The sequence below is a fragment of the Hypomesus nipponensis genome, chromosome 20 (genome assembly GCF_054491055.1).
Source record: "Hypomesus nipponensis isolate SF chromosome 20, ASM5449105v1, whole genome shotgun sequence".
In the NCBI taxonomy this organism is placed as follows: domain Eukaryota; kingdom Metazoa; phylum Chordata; class Actinopteri; order Osmeriformes; family Osmeridae; genus Hypomesus; species Hypomesus nipponensis.
Genome location: NC_140380.1, coordinates 5,714,718 through 5,733,605, shown reverse-complemented (window position 1 = coordinate 5,733,605; position 18,888 = coordinate 5,714,718). Strand labels below are relative to the sequence as shown.

Sequence of the window (18,888 nt, the reverse complement as noted above, 5' to 3'; positions counted from 1 at the left end):
AAAGGGCTGGAAAACCGCACTGTCCGGACGAAATCCGGACGTCTGGTCACCCTATTTGGGATACCAGTAAAATGCTGGTGTTGTAGCCTATTATGGTCTAAAGCTATATTGTCTGATGCTCGCAAAATAAAAATAATTTGGTATCTTGCTCGTGCAATTCATCCGGAAGTTGGTTGAGACCGGCTCCACCATGTGAGTGGAATAATTGCATAATTGAGTAAGTGGCTGGTGCCAACCAATCCGGTGCCAAATGATACAAAATGGAATTGTCTGAAAAAAAATGAGGTACCATGCTGTGAGATTAAGACCGAGATGGAAATTCACAAAATGTATGTTGATACCTATTGTTGATCATATGCAAAACCACTCATAAATGTGTATCATGGTTAGGTTTATGTAATTTATTCTGCTTGATAATGAATAGGCTACACTTCAAATTAAACAATTTGAAATCAAATGTTTTCGAAGAAACATCCAAACAAAAAGCTCCACTCAGAAAGGCCCATCTGAGCACTGAATAGTACCACAGGCAGAGATCTAACCAAGGGACTGAATGATGTGAGTCGACAGTGCAAGACACTGTGCCATCATACCACATTGTATTACTAAATGTCCCATAGGTGCTACAGTCTCTGCCTCAACATTAAGTAATTCTTAATGTTGATACAATTATTTTACATAATTGAACAAATTAAATAACTGTTACACTTGTGGGAAACAGCCTTTTGGCCAAATAATCTATTTGCCCATGCCGTGGGTGCAATTTCAATTAGTGTTTGTTCATCTAACTTTCCACATTGCCTAGTCTCCTTTGTCATGTCCAAGTGGCATTCATTAACCATAGCAATATTGATTATTGATTCGTGTACGATCATTTTAAGCCTCTGGTACATAGGCCTAGTTTAAAATTTCCAATCTGACAACTCTATGACCATCTTGCCCTGCGGAGGGCAGTAGAACGCAGTCAAACAGATTGTCTAGCGTAGACCGCCAAACGAAAAAGAAATCCCACCACACATTTCCTGTGTAAAAATGGACAAACAGAAGCCACGACAGCTCAGAAGCTTCATATGTTCATTCCCTGACTGTCAAGCATTTTACAACAAAGAATGGAAACTCGAAGCCCACATGTGCAAACACACTGGAGTGGTAAGAAACTAAGCAACAGTAGCCAGGATTAGCCTAGCATGATGCAAATTTTTGGGACGCGTTGGTCCATGCGGAAGCCATCTGACAACGAGTGTACGCCAGTACGTAGCTAGCAATAGAGTGTGTAAGGTTTGTAAGTATTTTGTTAACGCATATTCACTCATGCAGTTGCTGTCGTTTATTAGAAACCATTTGTGTGTGACCGCGAAGGCTGTGGAAGGTCCTTCTGCACCAAGTACCACTTGGCGCGCCACGAGCTCACCCACAGCGGGGAGAGACCCTTTCGGTGAGTAGGCTGTCAGCGTGCGTGTTGTTGCCTGTGTGTGTGTATGCGTTTAAAATCTCAATCGGCTACACTGACGATTCAATATAAAATACTTATTTTTTTCACGCCAAGTGCATGGATTTGTTGTCATGCATTATGTTTTGACAGGTGCACGTTGGACGGATGCACAAATGGGTTTACTACCAATGCTAATCTGCAGAAACATATCAGTCGCATTCACAACCAAGAACAGAAACAGTATGCGGTAAGTACATGTTAATAGCAGGCGTACACTGGACATTATGATACTTGCATATTGTATATGGTTGTCGGTAATTAAAATATACTAACTAACCTGATTTTAATCAATCGTATAGTGTGTTTTTGAAGGCTGCGGCAAAATTTTCAAAAAGAACAAGCAGTTGAAGTCTCATCAATGTGAAGAGCACACCCTGCTGCCACTATATCAGTAAGTTAACCAAGACCTACTCTATTGTCTAACATTATGTCGTTTGGCATGGATGCTATCCCTATTAGGTTTCTCACACACTGATAAACTTGATAACCTAGTCCAATTTTGTACTTGTGGTCTGCCTGATAAGAACCTCCTTTCTCTTTTCAATTTTCTCTTTAGATGCAGCTTTGAAGGCTGCCAGAAAAGATTCTCTTTCCCCAACAAGCTGAAACGTCATGAGAAGGTTCACAGAGGTAATCTTCAGACTGACACAGTTCAACTGTTAGCCAGCTTGGGCTGGTGAAAATCATGGATGTTCTGTCACAGTGAAACTCACTGTTCAGTTGTTTATTATTTTCAGGTTACCCCTGTGTGGAACAAGAGTGTTCTTTTATCGGACGAACCTGGACAGAATACACAAAGCACAGAAGAGAATCACACAGGGGTACGTTTTTTTAACCTCATAGGTGTTGAGAATTATGTTTGGCACATTAGGCAGTGAAAACGATCTACTATTCTGAAGGTGGAATGACAGCCTTTACATTTTTGTCTTTCAAGTTCTTCTGCCGTGTAACAAGTGCAACAAGGTGTTCCGGGATACGTGGTTTCTGCAGCAACACCAGCAGGTTCACTCTGAGGTGCGCCAGGTGCTGAAATGTCCCAGAGAGGGTTGTGAAAGGTCCTTCACCACAATATTCAACCTGCAGAACCACATTGGCTCCTTCCATGAGGAGCTGAGGCCCTTCACCTGTCCTCATGCTGGCTGTGGAAAGACCTTTGCCATGAAGGTAGGAAAGTGTACCTGTTGTCAAAATGAGAACGTGACCAGGTCTACAATGGTTAATATAGTAATGATGCTTATTGTTGTAATGCATTTGTATCTTAGGTCTCTCTCTCTCTTGCTCTCTGTGTGTGTGTGTGTGTGAGAAGTTGTTATATCGAGCCTCTAGCGAGTGATACATGACCGATCAATTTAACGATGGTCATTTTCGGAGGGAAGGAGTTTCTCGCTCAACCACGCTGCAATTCTTCTCCATCTGTGCCCTCCGGCGGTAGAATGAACTTGAACTAGGCCCCCCTCCGTTACTGCTATAGTTATGTTAATCTGTGGGAGAGAGATGAGGGAGGTCTGTAAGTACAGACTGTACAGTGGCTGTATTTACATTTTAGTCATTTAGCAGGCGCTCTTATCCAGAGCGACTTACAGTAAGTACAGGCAGTAGGGTGAAGTGCCTTGCCCAAGGACACAACATAATTTGCCTCGGCCGGTAATCAAACTGGCGACCTTCAGATTACTAGCCCGATTCCCTAACCGCTCAGCCACCTGGGGAGTCAGGTCTGTATGTATGGCTGATGGACACCCTGGGCTTTTGTGCCTCCCGTTTGAAGTTGCGTCATTTCTGTTTTTATATCGCCGACAGTGCACACCTCGGCACCAACAGAATTGATTGCTGCCACAATATCACTCTAATGAAGCTGCTTGGCCCTGTTTGTGAGACCCCACTACAAATGCTCCTCTGATTCTGAATCTGTCATTAAGACAATTCCGTGTCATTCCTCTTTACTTTTTACAACGAAGAGCTCTTTGATTAGAATGACTTTGAATCAAGACAATTATTTTGGACACCAGACTAATTATGGGCATTTCAACATCCATGTAAGCAGAGTGCGAATTATACAATGACAATCGGGGGTCGGCTTCTTCCCCAGGGCGTAAAATCATATTTACGACTACAAGTAAGAATGATATATCACACCCCCCCCCCCCCGTACCTGTTGTTTTTAACTCTTTTGGGGGGGATCCAAGTCTTAATTAGGGGGGTCAAACCCCCCACTGTAATTTGCACCCTGCATGTAAGGATGGGAAGTGGACGGGGTGTAGACAAGGAGCTCATTCAGACTAAGCTAGTTCTCTTACCATTTATAGCACTTAGCACTTACAATGTTCTCAAATAGGAAAGCACAGAATCGCACTCTCATGATGCAAGTCATGCACATACATGAACGTCAACATGTATACAGTGTATAAAAGTGTACTATACACTGTGACATGTAACTGTACTCCATGTCCCCTTTTCCGTTCACAGCAAAGCTTACAACGACACGGTGTTGTCCACAATCCTGAACTCAAGAAACAGGTTAGATTTTCTTTTTCGAGCAAACTCGCAGAAAGTAGCAACGTCTCCTGGTATCAAACCGAAACTAAATCATTGTATTTGCATTCAATGGAAAACGTTTTTCTGTGAGAATGCTGTCTCGCTTTGCATTGTTTCGGCTGTACTTACCTTGATTTAGCCAACTGGGAGTGACAAGGTGGAGCAGACTACAGTGTATATATATTTATACATACTTTTTTATGAACCAAAGTATACCCCCCCCCATCTTATTTATAAAAAAACGATCATATACATGGTTGCAAGTACTGTCTCCAGCCTCTGATATAAAAATATCATGCTCAGCTACAACTATGTGTCTCCACTCATTGGACTGTGCTCCATCATGCATCAAGTCAGTAGCTTCAGACTCAAACACCTACATGTGTAGAGGGGGCAGAAGAAGACGGGGAAAAATCCAATGTTGTGAGGCAGGTTGATACTATCCCCGCAATACGGTATCCATTATTTAATCAGAGAGGCAGATTGATAATGCATACACTACATCCAGAAGTTGTACATTGTCTTGTTTGGGCTCGTTAACAACAGTATTACCATGTTACCTCTATAACAAAACAACCAAGAGGCTCAGTTCACTACTGTGGTCCAACATTTAAACACCTTCTCCTTTGCAGAGGAAGCCTCGCCCGAAGAGATCCCTTGTTTCCAGATTAAGTGGATACAAATCCGGGAAAAGAGATTGCTTTCCACAGCAGCAAGCGACACAGTCCATTGGGAGCCGTCAGCCGGAGCAAATAAGCACCGGTGGATCTGAGCCCACTGACCTGGCATCTCTGCTGAAGGACACAAACTTGTGTAACCCTGTCCTGACTGTCTAAGCCCTAAGGCTTTCCCTATTGCAGTATTACGTGATTTGGTGAATATTTTTTTTTCTCTCTCTGGTCACACTTTCAAGCTTGTTTTGAAGTTATTTGAAGTTACCAAATGCACCATAGTTTCAATACAAAATGCTTTATTTCGGTCGCTGCCCTGGTTCAGTCTTGGGAGTCTTTTGGACTATCAGGCGATGGCATTGTGGGCTTCGGAGGCTGTGACTCTGGGACGCTGGGCTGTGACCCAGGGATGCTGGGCTGTGCCACAGTTGGTTTGTTCTTCTCCTCCAACAGCTCTTTAGCCGAAGGTGGACGAAGGATACACATGGCGGATTTGCCATCACGAATGACTTTGGGCCTGGAGACGAACCCGACTGTTGCTTCTATTTGTTGCACCATGTGCTCCAGGGCTGTGTCCTGTGGTTAAAACACAAAATGAAAGATATAAAAATATATATATATTGTATTTCATGTCATTTTCCAGAGACACCTTTGAAAAGTGCTTGGGACGAGTTTGTTCACATTTTGTGTTATATACCTGTCAACATAAATATATATTTTTTCTTCCACAAAGCTCTTACCAGTGGCTGTGTTTGTTGAACGCGTCCTGATCTCAGAGTTATTTTAACGTGGTTCTTCTTGTTAAGCCAGCTCCGCACGTGGTTCAGTTTGGTTAAGAGGTCATGTGCAGCGATGTCCGATGAAAAGATGACTTCTTTCACCTCCACTGGGGCTGTAGAGACACACGTTAGGTTTGAGTGCCCTATTCAGTCGTGCATAATGAACAGCATTAAACCATTGACCTTCTGTTAATCTGTAGGGTTAATCTTTGCACACTTTAAAATCTATGTGGAAGGTCATCTTGGAGGGATGGTTTTGAAATCGTGAAACTAAGCAGGACACCTTGGCGTTTCTCTACGGCAAGGGTGTTCAATCCTGGTCCCCAAGGTCCACGGTCCTGTATGTTTAAGATGCATCCCTGCTCCAACATACCTGGTTCAGATGAATGGGTTGTCATGAAGCCTTGTGGACGTCTGATAATGACCATTCATTTGAATCAGGTGTGCTGGAGCAGGGACACATCGAAAGCAGACAGGACAATGTACCTTGAGGACCGGTATTGAACAGCCCTGCTGTATGGAATTGTTAACTCATGGAAGTCAGATGGCTGAACGGTGAGGGAGTGGGACTAGTAATCAGAAGGTTTCTGGATCGATTCCCCGCCGTGCCCAATGACGTGTCCTTGGGCAAGGCACTTCACCCTATTTGCCCTGTACTTATTGTAAGTCGCTCTGGATAAGAGCGTCTGCTAAATTACAATGTAAATGTAACTCTTCTCGCGGTGCGGAGTGCTTCCCAACGTTATATACCTCCCTTGGCTTTCTGCTTCTCACGCAGCTTGAGTTGCTCCTCGTGGATCTGTTTACCACTCATAAGGCGGTACACGGGTGGGTCTTTGTTTTCGTTGAGCGGCACCAGCTTTAGTCCACGCTCGTCCATGAGTCTAAGGACGTCTGCTCGGTGCATGGTGCCGAGGTTCTCGCCCATCTCGCTGATCACCTGCAGGTGGCGCTGGTGGATCTTCCGTCCAACACTGCTTATGGAAGCACGGGCTCTGGAATCTTGCTTTTTCTTTTTGGACAGCGGTTCCTCTCCAGTTTCGTCAACTGTGGTTGTTAAAGGAGCGAATTGAACCCATCTCCAATTGAGTGCAGTAGTGCATCTACCACTGCCACACAGTAGAACTGATGTCGTTCTCCAGGGGTTGACACTGCCTCCACACACCCTGACAGCATGACTCAGCACCCACCTCAGACAGCCCACAGACATCCTGGGGACGAATTAAGAGTTCCATTAAATAATTATGTATTACTGTGGTTGAACATAGGAGCCTCTATCAGGGGTTCCCATATCTATGAGGGGCTACAAAAATTAGTTTGCCGTATTCAAATATGCAAAAGTACATAGGATAGACAAGAAGATAGAGGACAGATGGCTAGCGTGCATTTAAACAAACAAGCAGTAAACATTTGGCATTCAAAACAGGCCACAAGCATGGGAGCAAGTTAGGCTATATAATCAAGGCGTCTTATTTTGCTTACTGGATAACGATAGCGCTTTAAAGTACAATGTATTCTTCCGCGTAGGCAACGTCCACAGGATTGAGGTACGAGAGCAAAATGATACGTGGATTTGAGACGGAATTTGCAAGAATCAAACTATGTTATATTACTGGCACCTTGGTACATTGCTACTGCTCTTAATGACATGGTGGGTTGGTGCTGTATGCGCACCATGATGACGTCGACGCAAGGTAATGGGATTTGTAGTTTTCTTTGAATGTGAGCGATTGATTTGGTATGCAGATAGAACCTAAATAACAGCAAACACTCCCTAAAGAATTCGACCACACGCTACTTAAAATGTACTGTTATAATGGTATTGATGATTGTCGAATGTGTGGTTAATGATAAATGTGTGATTATGTGAATATGGGTCTGTAACGACGACTAGGCTAGAATGAGCAGGCGTCACCTGGGGCCACATTTCTGAAACCATAGTCAGATAGCTGGTAAAGGTAGTCTTTTGGTCTGATTTCGTAAAGAATGTTCTGCTCCTTGATCTGTTTCAGATTCTTTACCTCTGAAGCTTAGAATATTGTCAAAATAACATTAGAAGCTGTTGTTTTGTCTTTTTTCAGTAGGCCTACAATGGGTTATAATAGCCTGGGCTTTGAGGAAACGAAATTAGTCTACATGCTATGCATTCAAAAATAAATTCCATTCATGAAGTTAACAATCAGATAGGCCTCTTTAATGACATTAAGAGGCTGAAATGAAAAGAGGGTCTTTAAAACGGACTGACACATGCGCCAGTGCGCGCAATCCAGCTACAGCGCCGCTCATCTGAACGTAACTCGGGTTGACACAGTTTGACCCCGCCTAACACCCCTCTCTGCGCGTCTTTGTGTTGTATTTTTCTCATACGCGGCATCTTAAATTGTAGCAAATTAGATAAGCATATAAAATCACAATTATAAACTATTCCAATGTATTAACATATCGTCCCCAATCCCATGCGTTTTCGTTATAATAATCTACAGAATTTGTTGCAAAAAGGCGGAGTAGGGGTCAATCATAAAAAGCAGTCCCATCTCCGTACGTTTAATGTAGCGAGAAAAAAACGCCAAGAGACAAAAGTGGTGTCTAAATAGCCTTCAAAGGCAACCCGTTTGAAAGGATGAGAGACGTTTTTGTGTATGGGTCTGTCCTTAAATGTTGGAATGCAAATGTGTGTTTTCCATCACATTCCACTTTATGAGGGTAAACTATTTATTTTTTTAGTCATATTTGACGATCAGCAATATAGACTTAGAACAAGGAGTGACTGATTGTTTTGTTTTGCGGTAGCCTATATTTCTCCCCGGTCTAGGCCTTGGTCCATAGAAACAGTAATTCGAGAGATTTTACAGTCAGATGAGCAGCAATAGATTAATTTGTTTAACGCTGGCTGGTACAAAGAGAGTCTAATCTGTGCATTCTTCAATGGCTTTAACCCCAGTGTCAGGGAGTGGTGCAGCTCGTTTTGGCAACCCCTCTCTCCAAAAGCAAACTGTCACCTGCCTAGCCACAGGTGCACCCCCTTTACTCAGACATCCACAATGTCCCCCAGCTCAGCTAAAAATGAATAAAGCGGTCGGGGTCAGGGGTTGCAGGGGAGAGGGTTGCTATATTCTTGCCCGTTAGACTATTGACTAACTAAACCAATGGAGAACGAGAAAGGTTGTTCACTGGTGGACCGAGATGAAGATAGCCTGTGAACGGTTTCGCCTGTGACAAAAACTGTCACAGTTCAAAAGAAACCTTGAACATAGAGAAAAATGTCTATGCCACCTAATGTGCTAGGATGTATAGGCCTATATGTGTCTTAGGCCTACATATCGGTCACGAAGGTTTTAGATTAAGGAGTAGCCTCCAGTTAAACAAGTTTATTTTTATTCTTGATTTTGTTCTATTGCTCGAGCCATGGCTATTTGCAAACGTTTATTTTAATTTGATGAGCGTGAGTCATATGCCCTATTTGTGGCAGCTGTGGCGTGAATTTACATTGGATTCTTTTGAAGTTGCCAAAGCACTTTCTGATGTAAAGCATAATAGGAAGGATTCTTTAGGCAGTTTGCGGTGCTGTGTTGTAGACACAACTAAATATATAATGATTGAGGTCATTCACACAAATGTCAAAATATATTTGCGCATGTATGGGGTACAAAACTGCCTATGGTTGAGAATTCTAAGTACAATTCTAAGAAAGTGCGAACAAAAACGTGTGTCGTATAGGGAGTAGCAGGTGGATGATTGTACACGCCTGACTGACTCGAAAGAAAGATGCGCTCCACGAAAGAGCATTCAAGACGAGGACTTCGAGTCTCCTCATTTCCTAATTAGCGCGCTAACTCTGCATCCTCGTGCTGGCACCCTGCATAGTTGAGACACACCAACAAAAAGGTAAGTTACCACGCGAGAACCTTTCTGTATCCTCTCAAAGGAGACTGTTACAATTTGGAACAATGTGTCTTTTACATCTTCCCTTTAGTCCTCAATACCAATGCAGGACAGGCATGTGAGGCGGATTTTTCCCAAGGACACGTCCAGTGAACCATATAACCTACAATACCCGAATGCAAGATGCCAACTCACCCGCCCCTTAATACCCACCTTTTGCTTTTTGCTAGAACCCTCCCCATGTTTTGATATATTAAGACATCATGCTCCTGCGCACCATTTCTCAATTTAGAAGCAAGTTTAGCTCGGTTATTTTTAACCTTAATACTCTTCAGATCATTTCACATATATACAACACATGTATGTGGTTGGCAAAATGTTGTAAAATCTATAAGACCACCTTAAAATATGTGCCTATTTAACCAATAGCCCAATAAAACAATACAAAGTATCAACTCGTTAGTTATATTTTTGCCATTTATTTGAGGCATGAAGGTATACGTATGAAACGTATGTTGTAAAATACTGAAGGTACATGCCATTATAAATAATCGGTAGTACAGGACTTCTATAGGTTTGACCACAAGAAATGCCTTGCAGGGTCATTCATCAAAGAGCTGCTATCTCTTAAATATAATAAATATCAATAACTTTAATAAAATGTACCCTTAAAATAAGGAGTCAAGATACTTTCAATATACATTAATAAAACATAAACAGGACACAATTTAACAGTGTAATGTAAAACACAATTTGCAATTGCAACAACTGTTTCAGAATATGGTTTATTTTCCTGAATAATCAATTTCCCTCCAGTTTTCACTGTTGCAGAATGCATAGTTAAAAAAGTTTAATTTTGTGAATTTTGTCCTTTGAATATTTTGTAAATTCACTCACCAAAACAAAACTCGGCTACATTTTATGAATTTTACAAACTGTACAATATTCACAAACATGAACACCAAATATATGTTATTCAGCATTCGTTAAATATGACTTTAATACATTAGGTATTGGAAGGCCAACAGGGGGCACTCATCCCTTATCGTAAGGATGTCTCTTGGTCGAGACGTGTAGCATGCAGGAGATGTGGGTTCAATAGCTTACTGACAACTAAATGCTTAATAGACAGTCTTTTAATTCAATTAATACAGAACAACTGAAACATTCACATGAAATGACTTTTAAACAAGAGAAGTGTGGACTTTAGGATCCAATGGATCCAAGAAGTTGGACAATGTTCTATTGTGCATGTTATCCAAGGATAAAAGTCACCTCTACTAAAACTTTTGGACTCCCTCCCGGTCATTTCAGAAAATGATCTTCACTGATGTTGCCTCTGCACACAAAGCTGACACACCTCTGATGTGCATGTCTCTAGCAGTTCTCTAATCCAAATAAAATCAAGGCTAATGCCTTATTATCCGGTATTTTTACATAATGATCCTTGTGCTGTCGCTGTTAATCTTTTTGTTAACGCAATTACAGGGCTCTCAGTGTTTGGGGTCTGAAAGGTCTAATTACCCTGCGGCATGCTGGGAAATGTTTGGCGGTGTCTTTCGGCAGGTGGCCTCAGAGGTGAGAGTCAGACACAGGGCACACCAAGGCGGGCAATTACTGGTTGAATTTCACTTTAATAAATGTTGAGCTACATTTCGAAATGCAGATGACAGAGCTTTCTGACTAATGGGTGCTGCACTGAAGCCACTTGAGCAAGGGAATGATCTGAAAGAGGGTTTAATTAACACAAGCTACATGATCCAGAACAGAAGAGACATAATGTTAGAGTGAGGGGGAGAGCGCACTGGGATAATGTGAAAATTAGTGAGAGGAGGGAGAAAGCGTAGGGATGGGGGTGCGTTGAAAGCACAATGTGTTGTGCCATCTGTGTTTTCACTGCTTTTTAATATCAAACACTCATATTTTGACAAAGACAGACATACCATTGCACGCAGTATCAAAATACACAAACCACATCGAAATTCCCTCACAGCCACTGAAGTGATTTACTTATTACGTAGGTCTGCCCAGAAAAAAATAGCTCTTTATGGGATTAAAACCCGTTTCTGTAAAACTGAAACTCAATGTATTTGTTAATATTAGGAAGTGTATATAGTTCTGCACAGACATGGTCTGATTTTCTGTGTGTAAATGCCATGTGGTTGAGTAAGACCCTCCTTGCCGAGCTGATTGTGTAGATGGTGCGCGTGTGTGTGTGTGCGTGCGTGTGGACGTGTGTCTGTCTGTGCAGTGCAGATATGTGTAGTTCAGTAAGTGTAAGGTCCTCCTGGTTGTGCATGGCCTGGTCTCCATCCACTCTGGCAGAGCTAAAAGCCCTGAAACGGGACGGTAATTGCCCAATTAGGCCCCTCGCTCTGTGGGCCGCGGAACACTACGCACCTCCACGCGCTCACAGAGTCAGATAATTGAGCTGAAAGCAAACGAACGGACGGCAGACAAACAAGCTACTAGAAAATAATTACTTGGAGTGTTTCTTTTCAGTACCTGTACAGCGGATTTCATTATCGTCAATAGCCTCTAAAGCTGCTCGAAACGCTGGTAGTTGTCATTTTCATAGAGACTTGATAATGACATTAATTTGTCTTAATGGGTGGTTCTATTGTTATAAATAGTAAAATGAGCTGAAATTGTCTTGCCATGGCAGGCAGAGAGGACTTCAACACACTCCCAGCAGCCACGAGGAGATAATTTGGTGTGCTTGTCAAATTTCCAATAATTTGTTATATGGAACATGAGTAATGCTAGTGCCATTAATGTTCATTTTCCTGTAAATTCATTACTGCCCTTTTTCCCTTTTTTGTTTGAATGTTTTTTGCATTTTTCTCTGCTTCAAGTGGCTACACAAGGACTGACTAATACATGCGAGTAGACTTTCAATATGCACAGTATCCATGTAAACACTAACACTACCACTGAATATATAAATATAGATCAGTAATCACAGTTGGTTACACACAAATTGAATTCAATTCTCAATTATTTGTTGTTTAAAGGCATCTTTAAACAACAAACACACGCACACACCGTAGTCATGTTGTATTTACACACGTCTTCTCTGAGTGTCCTTGTTGTAAAGATGGCATGATTTTCATGATTAGGGTGAGGGTGTTATCCAGAGCGTCTGCTAAATGACCAAATGTAAATGACGTTAAAACCATTCATTTTGGTCCAACGAGAAACAGAGATCAATAAAGACACATGGAAAGGTTTTTCAAAAAAACTATTCAAAGGATGAAGTCACAATAAAAACCCAGAGAAATGTGTGTGAATACTGGTAGCCAGCAACTGCAGACCAACAGAGATCATTTCATGGATTTGACCAGCGAGGCAGAAAATTACTTGCGGTTTGGCCTGTAATATAATGACCACTCAGTGTTGATAGACACACTGACAGCTTGTGTTAGAAGCACAGCCAAAAAAGGCTGATAAGGCTGGGATCCATTGAACGTTTGCAAGCGTGTCTTGCCATGACAAATAAAGACAGTGGCAATCAGAATCTGACAATATTGTGTGAAGTTGTAGCTGACTGAAAGTGTGTGTCTGAGCTTCACGAGTATGTGTATATAATATAATTTCCGAGTGCGATGAGCGATGCCACAGAGGTGGGTCACAATGACTGATGGTGTTGAGTTCATTGCATTAGTCATGTCCACCTTGCTCCTGTTAGTGGCTCATTGTGTAACACTCTCTAATAATAGTTTTTAAACAGCCCTCGTCCAACTTTTAATACAGCCTCTCCACAGATCAGTGGAAAAAGCTGTTTGATGGAGCAGCAACCAATGATCCCTTTAAACAAGGCCGCATGCCTCACTTCATCCAACCAACTAAACATCACAATGTCAAGCTTGATGGAGGATGTTTGTAAAACTATATCTATACATCGGAAGCATCAGCCATCTATTAAAACCATGTGAATCATTTGAGACCGTTTTTTTTTTTCTTCTTCTCTTGTATGCTATTCCGTTTATGTTTGGGAGTTTTGTGGCTGTCCAAGCCCCTTGGCTCGCATGCATTTATCTGCATTGGAGGGAGTATGTGGGTTTGAATAGTGATGTGTGACACACTCCAGATGAAAAGTCACAGAGCCTCTCAGATCAACACAACAGACTATGAAGAATCGGTGACTTTTATTGGTGTAGAAGAAAAGGATGTCATGAAAGAGTCAAAGCCCAAAGGAGAGAAAGAGGGATTCAGAGGGAGGGGCAAAAGGAGTGAGGAACAAGGCCCCATCCATCACAGGCATGGAGGAGATGCATTCCAGTGCCTTGAGTCGGAGGATACACTCTCTCAACTCACAATGGAAGGGTAGTCTGGGAGAGGCTGGGAGGAGAGTCCATCAATACCCAACCTCCACTCATAGGCTTTCTGTCCACATGCAGATCCCTATCGAATTCACTCTATGGGCATGACAAATGTACATTTCTGCTGCCAAACTTCATTCACATACCAGGGAACGAAACTTGCACACCAACACCAAAACCGTGTCATTGCCGCAATGGATTTTTGTCTGACTTTTACCTCCACTTGTCCCCCCCCCCCCCCCCCCAACGTAGCTCCTCAATCCGTGTCATCCTTGCTTCCAAGACCCACTCTCTACATCTCTCACTAGTCCTTTCTATCTGTCTCGCTCTTTATCTCAGGCAATCAGAATAGACGGGGAGGAGCACCGGCCCGGGCTGGGGAGGTTTAGTGGGAACTGGAGGGCGGAGGGAGCAGGTGATGGCTTTCTGGAGTGCACCCTTTCACACCCCTCTCTTTCTCTGGCTGAGCAGCGTGAAGAGGTGGGAGAGACGAGGGGGCCGCCCTCCTCTGGACCCCAGAGGCTGCACCTGCCAGGGGTGAGGGTGTCGACGGTGAACTTTGACCGCCCGTACACTCGAGGGGGCTACTCACTTTATGGGCCAGACACACGTCATGTGCTCCCTCTCAAGCATGTGCATACAGTACATGCGAATGTGCACACGCTAACACACTCATGCACATGGGGTGAGTGATGGTTTGGGGAAAAGGACAAAAGAAAGGACATTCAAATGACCACCACAACTCAAACGATACACAATCAATGTGTTTTATGATATAGTAGACCTAGCTACAGTGGGTAATAGCTGTATAATGGAATAAACCAAGTTTGTGCATAAGTTTGTGAAATGTTTCCATTCAAACCCCCCACCCCCCCCCACCCACCCAAAACGATTGCTAATATTTGTATTGTATCACAACCAATCAAAGCATTTTGGCACTTCATCTTACAGTACATTGTAAATACCCCGTACTGGCAAAAGATTCTACACATCTGTAGGGTCGTTTTCAACTGTATCATCTATAATATTGAAAACACTGACACAAAAGCTGGCTGACCACAGACAGATAGAACCAAGACTTTGGGTAAGATTCGTTTTGAATCAAGTCATTTTGTTTCTGCCATGAGACTATTTTGCTGTGCGGTTCTGGAAGTATTTTGTTTGGTCTCTGTGGTCCTGTGGTCCATGTGGACCATCATGGTAGTGGTCGTCCAAAGAGTATGCCTCATTTATAAAAGTCATCTCTGCAGACAGGCTGTCATAGCAATGCTGGCAGCTCTTATTATGTTTGACAAACTGGGTACAAATGGGTATTATTCAGAGCTCCGAGTTCCGTTTGGGTTCTGTCAGGACAAGGGTTGGTGTCAGTGGACCCCTGGCCCGGGCCAGCTGAAAGCCAGTGTATTGGTTTCTATGGTAGTAGGGGGAGAAGCAGCCCCCCTCAGTAGCGCCCTGCCGCGTGTCGCCTCCTCAATAGAGCGCATCTGCAGAAAACTGGGGACCCTCCGAAATGGGCAGTGACCCATCACCAGCAGCCACAAAAAAACAAACATTTTATACCCCAGAACCACAGAGCTGGGCTTTTTTCTCAGCGCTTACGTCATAACTCAGTGACAAAAAGCAGGGAAAGAGCTCCTACGCTGAGGAGCGGGGGAGGAGGAGGGAACCGATCACCCTGGTCATTAGGATGGGGCGAGAAGTCAGAAACAACAAAGAAGTAGAAGGGGGAAAAAATCAAACGAACACGTAAACAAAAGCTGGCTCCAAAACACAATGCTTGCCATGGAGATTTGGGAAGAAAAGAGGATATTGGGATATGAAAATGATTCAGGGGGCTATTCTTAAGCATGCAAATGTCTTCTAAATTTCTCATCCATTACCCTGAAAGTGTTGCTCTCGCCTTGGCAACAGCTGCACTCTTTTCAGCACTGGATACAGTTTTACTTCCAGAAAAATGTACTCTGCATTGAACTGCTCAAACTGAATAACAGAATTTCCACAATAAATACTGCTTTTAATGAAACCTGTTATGTATATATCCATATCTGGTGTGCATATTTAGAATACCATCACAAAGGATACAATAACACAAAACCCAAGATAATAAATACAAATGATATAATACTTTTCTTAGACGCCCGACAGAAAACTAAATAGGAAGGAAAAAGATAATAATGGGAGATGACAATAAGGCTTGAGATCAAAAGGTACACAAAAGGTCAAGGAGTCATCTAGGCCATTGAACCAATTGCCTATAGTCATTACTCAAGTCAATAACCGCAATTAAGAATTTAATAATCCTAAGAAATAGTAAGTATAAGCAACAATAATAATTAAAGCAGCAATAATGCAAATATAATGTAAAAGTATTTTTTTAATTTTTTTTAATGTTTACGGCTCTCCCTCTGTTTTCATAAACCTCATACCCCCAACCCTTGAAGTTTCATCTGTCCTTCTCAGGAGAAAACCATGTGACTAAAGATGTAGTTCTCCAAACCAATACCATGTGTTTGTTGTCGTAGGGTGAAAAAAGCTTCATTGATTTGTAAATGTATTGGGGGGGAGGGGCGAGGTGTTGTACAGTCAAAAACACTTTTTTTACAAATGACATTTAGAAAAAAAATTGAAGTTCAGTCCCAGTTCCCACTTTAGCCTTTCCGGTTCCCTCCTTCGTTGTCACGCACATCCCCCTCCCCTTCGTCTTTCTCTTCATCAACTGATGCAGCTTGAGAGACATGAGACACGCAAAGACTGATGATGAGAGAGAAATCCTGACAATGAAGGAGGCTGGGGGGAGATAAAAGTGGCAAAGAGGGAGGAACAGAGAAGTGAAGCAGTGAAAAGAGGGGAGGAGTAGAAGAAGACAGGCAGAACTTGTTACAGGCCATAATTCTGTGCAAATATAAGTTTTTTGTAAGACTATGTGAGAAGGGGGAAGGAACTTGTTTCGTGAAAGTGGCTTGCATTCTTCCACTTCTGTTGTTAGGGAGTATTTGGGTGTGAATGAAGACTAGAAAGAGAATGAAAGACAAAGGTACCTTGGCTGAGGGGCAATATCACTGATGCCACAAACACTTTGAACAACTTTTCAATGGAGATGCTAAAGTGGACGCATTCTAAGCATTCTGTCACATTTGTGTACAAACCCTTGAATGAGCTAGCTGACCTGACCATAGCCCTTTATTGGAGTTCAAATGGCAAGACTCATGCTTTGTGTCTGGGAGAGTTCATTAAATTCATTGGTTTGACCTGTTATTTCAGAACCTAAACGTCAACTGATTTGGAATAAACTGAGTCAGTCACACAAAATAATGTTTTGAACTCCACATGGTATTAAACTTCCAAACAGCATGTCAAGATTTTTGCAAGTAAATGGGACCAAAGTGAATATAGTTCTAACACAACAAATGAATTCACATGAAAAAAATATATATTTGTAAAATTTTAAATACTTGTGGCATTCTGTCAAAGTAGCATTTGAGTCTATGTTTATGTTTATTAAGGATCCCCATTAGTCAACACCGTAGTGGAGACTATTCCTTCTGGGGTCCAGGCAAAAAACATTACAATACAAATCATAAAATGTAGCACAGCATGATCAATGTTGGTGAACAAAAACACACTTAGAAAACAACATTTACAGTAAAAGTAAAATAATAAAAAACGAACAAAAACAAAAAATTAAAAACAATACATTTTTGTCTGTTCAAAAATACCTAAATTAACAACCTAATCTACTCAAATTTCCTTTCTGATTATTGCTGCCTTAAGTTTCCTTTTAAAAGTCAAATATGAGGGGAGCACATTCCAGTATGCAATAGCTCTGTACATTACTGTTTTTTCCAGTGCATTGGTTCTGGGTAGAGGAAAAGTAAAGTGACCACTTAGTGCCTGCCTAGTATTATAACCATGTCTCTCATTTGCATGTGATAGCTGTAAAGACAAACTGACGGGTTTCTGTGAGATATAAACATTATTTAAAACAGAATAAGTGTGCAGGTCAGTCTTTCTTACACCCTCATCCATGACAGCCTGGCATGCATAACATCCACACTACCCGTGACAGAGCAGTGAAGTGTTAGTCTTGCTGTTCTGGGCAAGCTGAAGTTTACTAAGTTATTGCTTTGATGCACTAGACCAGATAACAGGACAGTAGTCCAGATTTGACAGAACTAGAGATTGTATGACTAGTCTAATTGTTGTGTTAGTTAGCAGATGAGCACTCCTTCTAATGGCATAGATACCATTAATCATTCTCACCACTGTATTATCAATCTGAGTGGACCATGACAGTGTTTCGTCAATAATGACACCCAACAGTTTGACTTCTTTAACCTGTTGCATACCAGCACCCTTTAAAGATAGCCTTAATTTCTGATCTGTCCTGAGAGCATATTTAGAAGCTATTACCATACATGTTTTCCACGATCCATTCAGAAACCAGCTTTAACTCTCGTTGAAGCACCTCATTAACATGTTCAGTACTCCCTGACGATACATACATAGTCGTGTCATCCGCATAAATCCCCATTCCTGCATTTTTTCAAACATATGGCATGTCATTTACAAATATGGAATAGAGAAAAAGGCCAAGGCAGCTTCCCTAAGGAATTCCGCACTGAACTGTCTCAATATTTGAACGGGAGCCATTGAACATAACACATTGTTGCCTGTTCACTAAAAAAACCTTCAATAAATCAATAGTAGAATCTTTGAATCCATACGCCGATAGTTTTATGAGTAGTAGCTCATGATCTATGATGTCAAAGGATGCGCTGAAATCCAAGAGCACCACCCCAACAACTGACTTCATGTCAATCTGTTTGAACCACTCATCAGTTAGACATGTCAGTGACGTGCTTGTAGAGTAACCTGCTTTGTATGCATGCTGTAGATCTGAGTTAATGTTGTTTTCTGAAAGATATTGCTGGATCTGCTTAAATATAATTCCCTCCGGAAGTTTACTCAAGACAGGTAAGATGCTGATAGGCCTACTGTTTGTAATTGGCTCCCTACATTTACTACCTGTAAATGGCTCCCTACTATTCTTTGACAGAGGAATAACCTTTGCAATTTTCCACAAATCAGGATAAGCACATTCCATAAAACATACATTGAAAATATGGCCTACATGCTTAGCCATTGATTTAGCTGATAACTGACGCAGTCTGCCATCAATAATATCAAACCCACAAGGTTTATCACACTTA

At 42.0% G+C, this 18,888-nt stretch overlaps 2 protein-coding genes across 5 annotated transcripts; one reads left to right on the top strand and one right to left on the bottom strand.

Annotated features, from left to right (window-relative positions):
• The first annotated feature begins 992 nt into the window (after window positions 1-992).
• On the top strand, window positions 993-5,427 carry gtf3aa (general transcription factor IIIAa). 4 transcript variants are annotated; one of them, XM_084684101.1, is made up of 10 exons: window positions 993-1,149; window positions 1,335-1,435; window positions 1,583-1,679; window positions 1,792-1,883; window positions 2,049-2,122; window positions 2,230-2,313; window positions 2,427-2,506; window positions 2,576-2,656; window positions 3,956-4,006; window positions 4,657-5,427. In XM_084684101.1, the coding sequence occupies exons 1-10, from the start codon at window positions 1,033-1,035 to the stop codon at window positions 4,858-4,860; spliced, it is 981 nt and encodes a 326-aa protein (XP_084540227.1). In that variant the 5' UTR covers window positions 993-1,032; the 3' UTR covers window positions 4,861-5,427. The 4 variants fall into 4 exon arrangements, with proteins under 4 accessions (XP_084540227.1, XP_084540228.1, XP_084540225.1 ...); XM_084684102.1 differs by lacking the exon at window positions 3,956-4,006; XM_084684099.1 differs by having other exon boundaries at window positions 2,427-2,656.
• Window positions 4,978-7,137, bottom strand: mtif3 (mitochondrial translational initiation factor 3). The gene is made up of 4 exons (XM_084684103.1): window positions 6,957-7,137; window positions 6,225-6,685; window positions 5,436-5,587; window positions 4,978-5,271 (listed from the first exon to the last, which is right to left on the bottom strand). The coding sequence occupies exons 2-4, from the start codon at window positions 6,682-6,684 to the stop codon at window positions 5,017-5,019; spliced, it is 867 nt and encodes a 288-aa protein (XP_084540229.1). The 5' UTR covers window position 6,685; window positions 6,957-7,137; the 3' UTR covers window positions 4,978-5,016.
• Window positions 7,138-18,888: the final 11,751 nt, after the last annotated feature.

Bases quoted from the DNA above. Each gene is read 5' to 3' on its own strand.
- mtif3 (XM_084684103.1), bottom strand. From the start codon at position 6,684: ATGTCTGTGGGCTGTCTGAGGTGGGTGCTGAGTCATGCTGTCAGGGTG. The intron at 5,588-6,224 runs GTATATAACGTT...GTGTCTCTACAG, and splicing joins GAAGCAGAAAGCCAAGGGAG to CCCCAGTGGAGGTGAAAGAA. The intron at 5,272-5,435 runs GTAAGAGCTTTG...TTTTAACCACAG, and splicing joins TTCAACAAACACAGCCACTG to GACACAGCCCTGGAGCACAT.
- gtf3aa (XM_084684099.1), top strand. From the start codon at position 1,033: ATGGACAAACAGAAGCCACGACAGCTCAGAAGCTTCATATGTTCATTC. The intron at 1,150-1,334 runs GTAAGAAACTAA...GTCGTTTATTAG, and splicing joins TGTGCAAACACACTGGAGTG to AAACCATTTGTGTGTGACCG. The intron at 1,680-1,791 runs GTAAGTACATGT...TCAATCGTATAG, and splicing joins AAGAACAGAAACAGTATGCG to TGTGTTTTTGAAGGCTGCGG.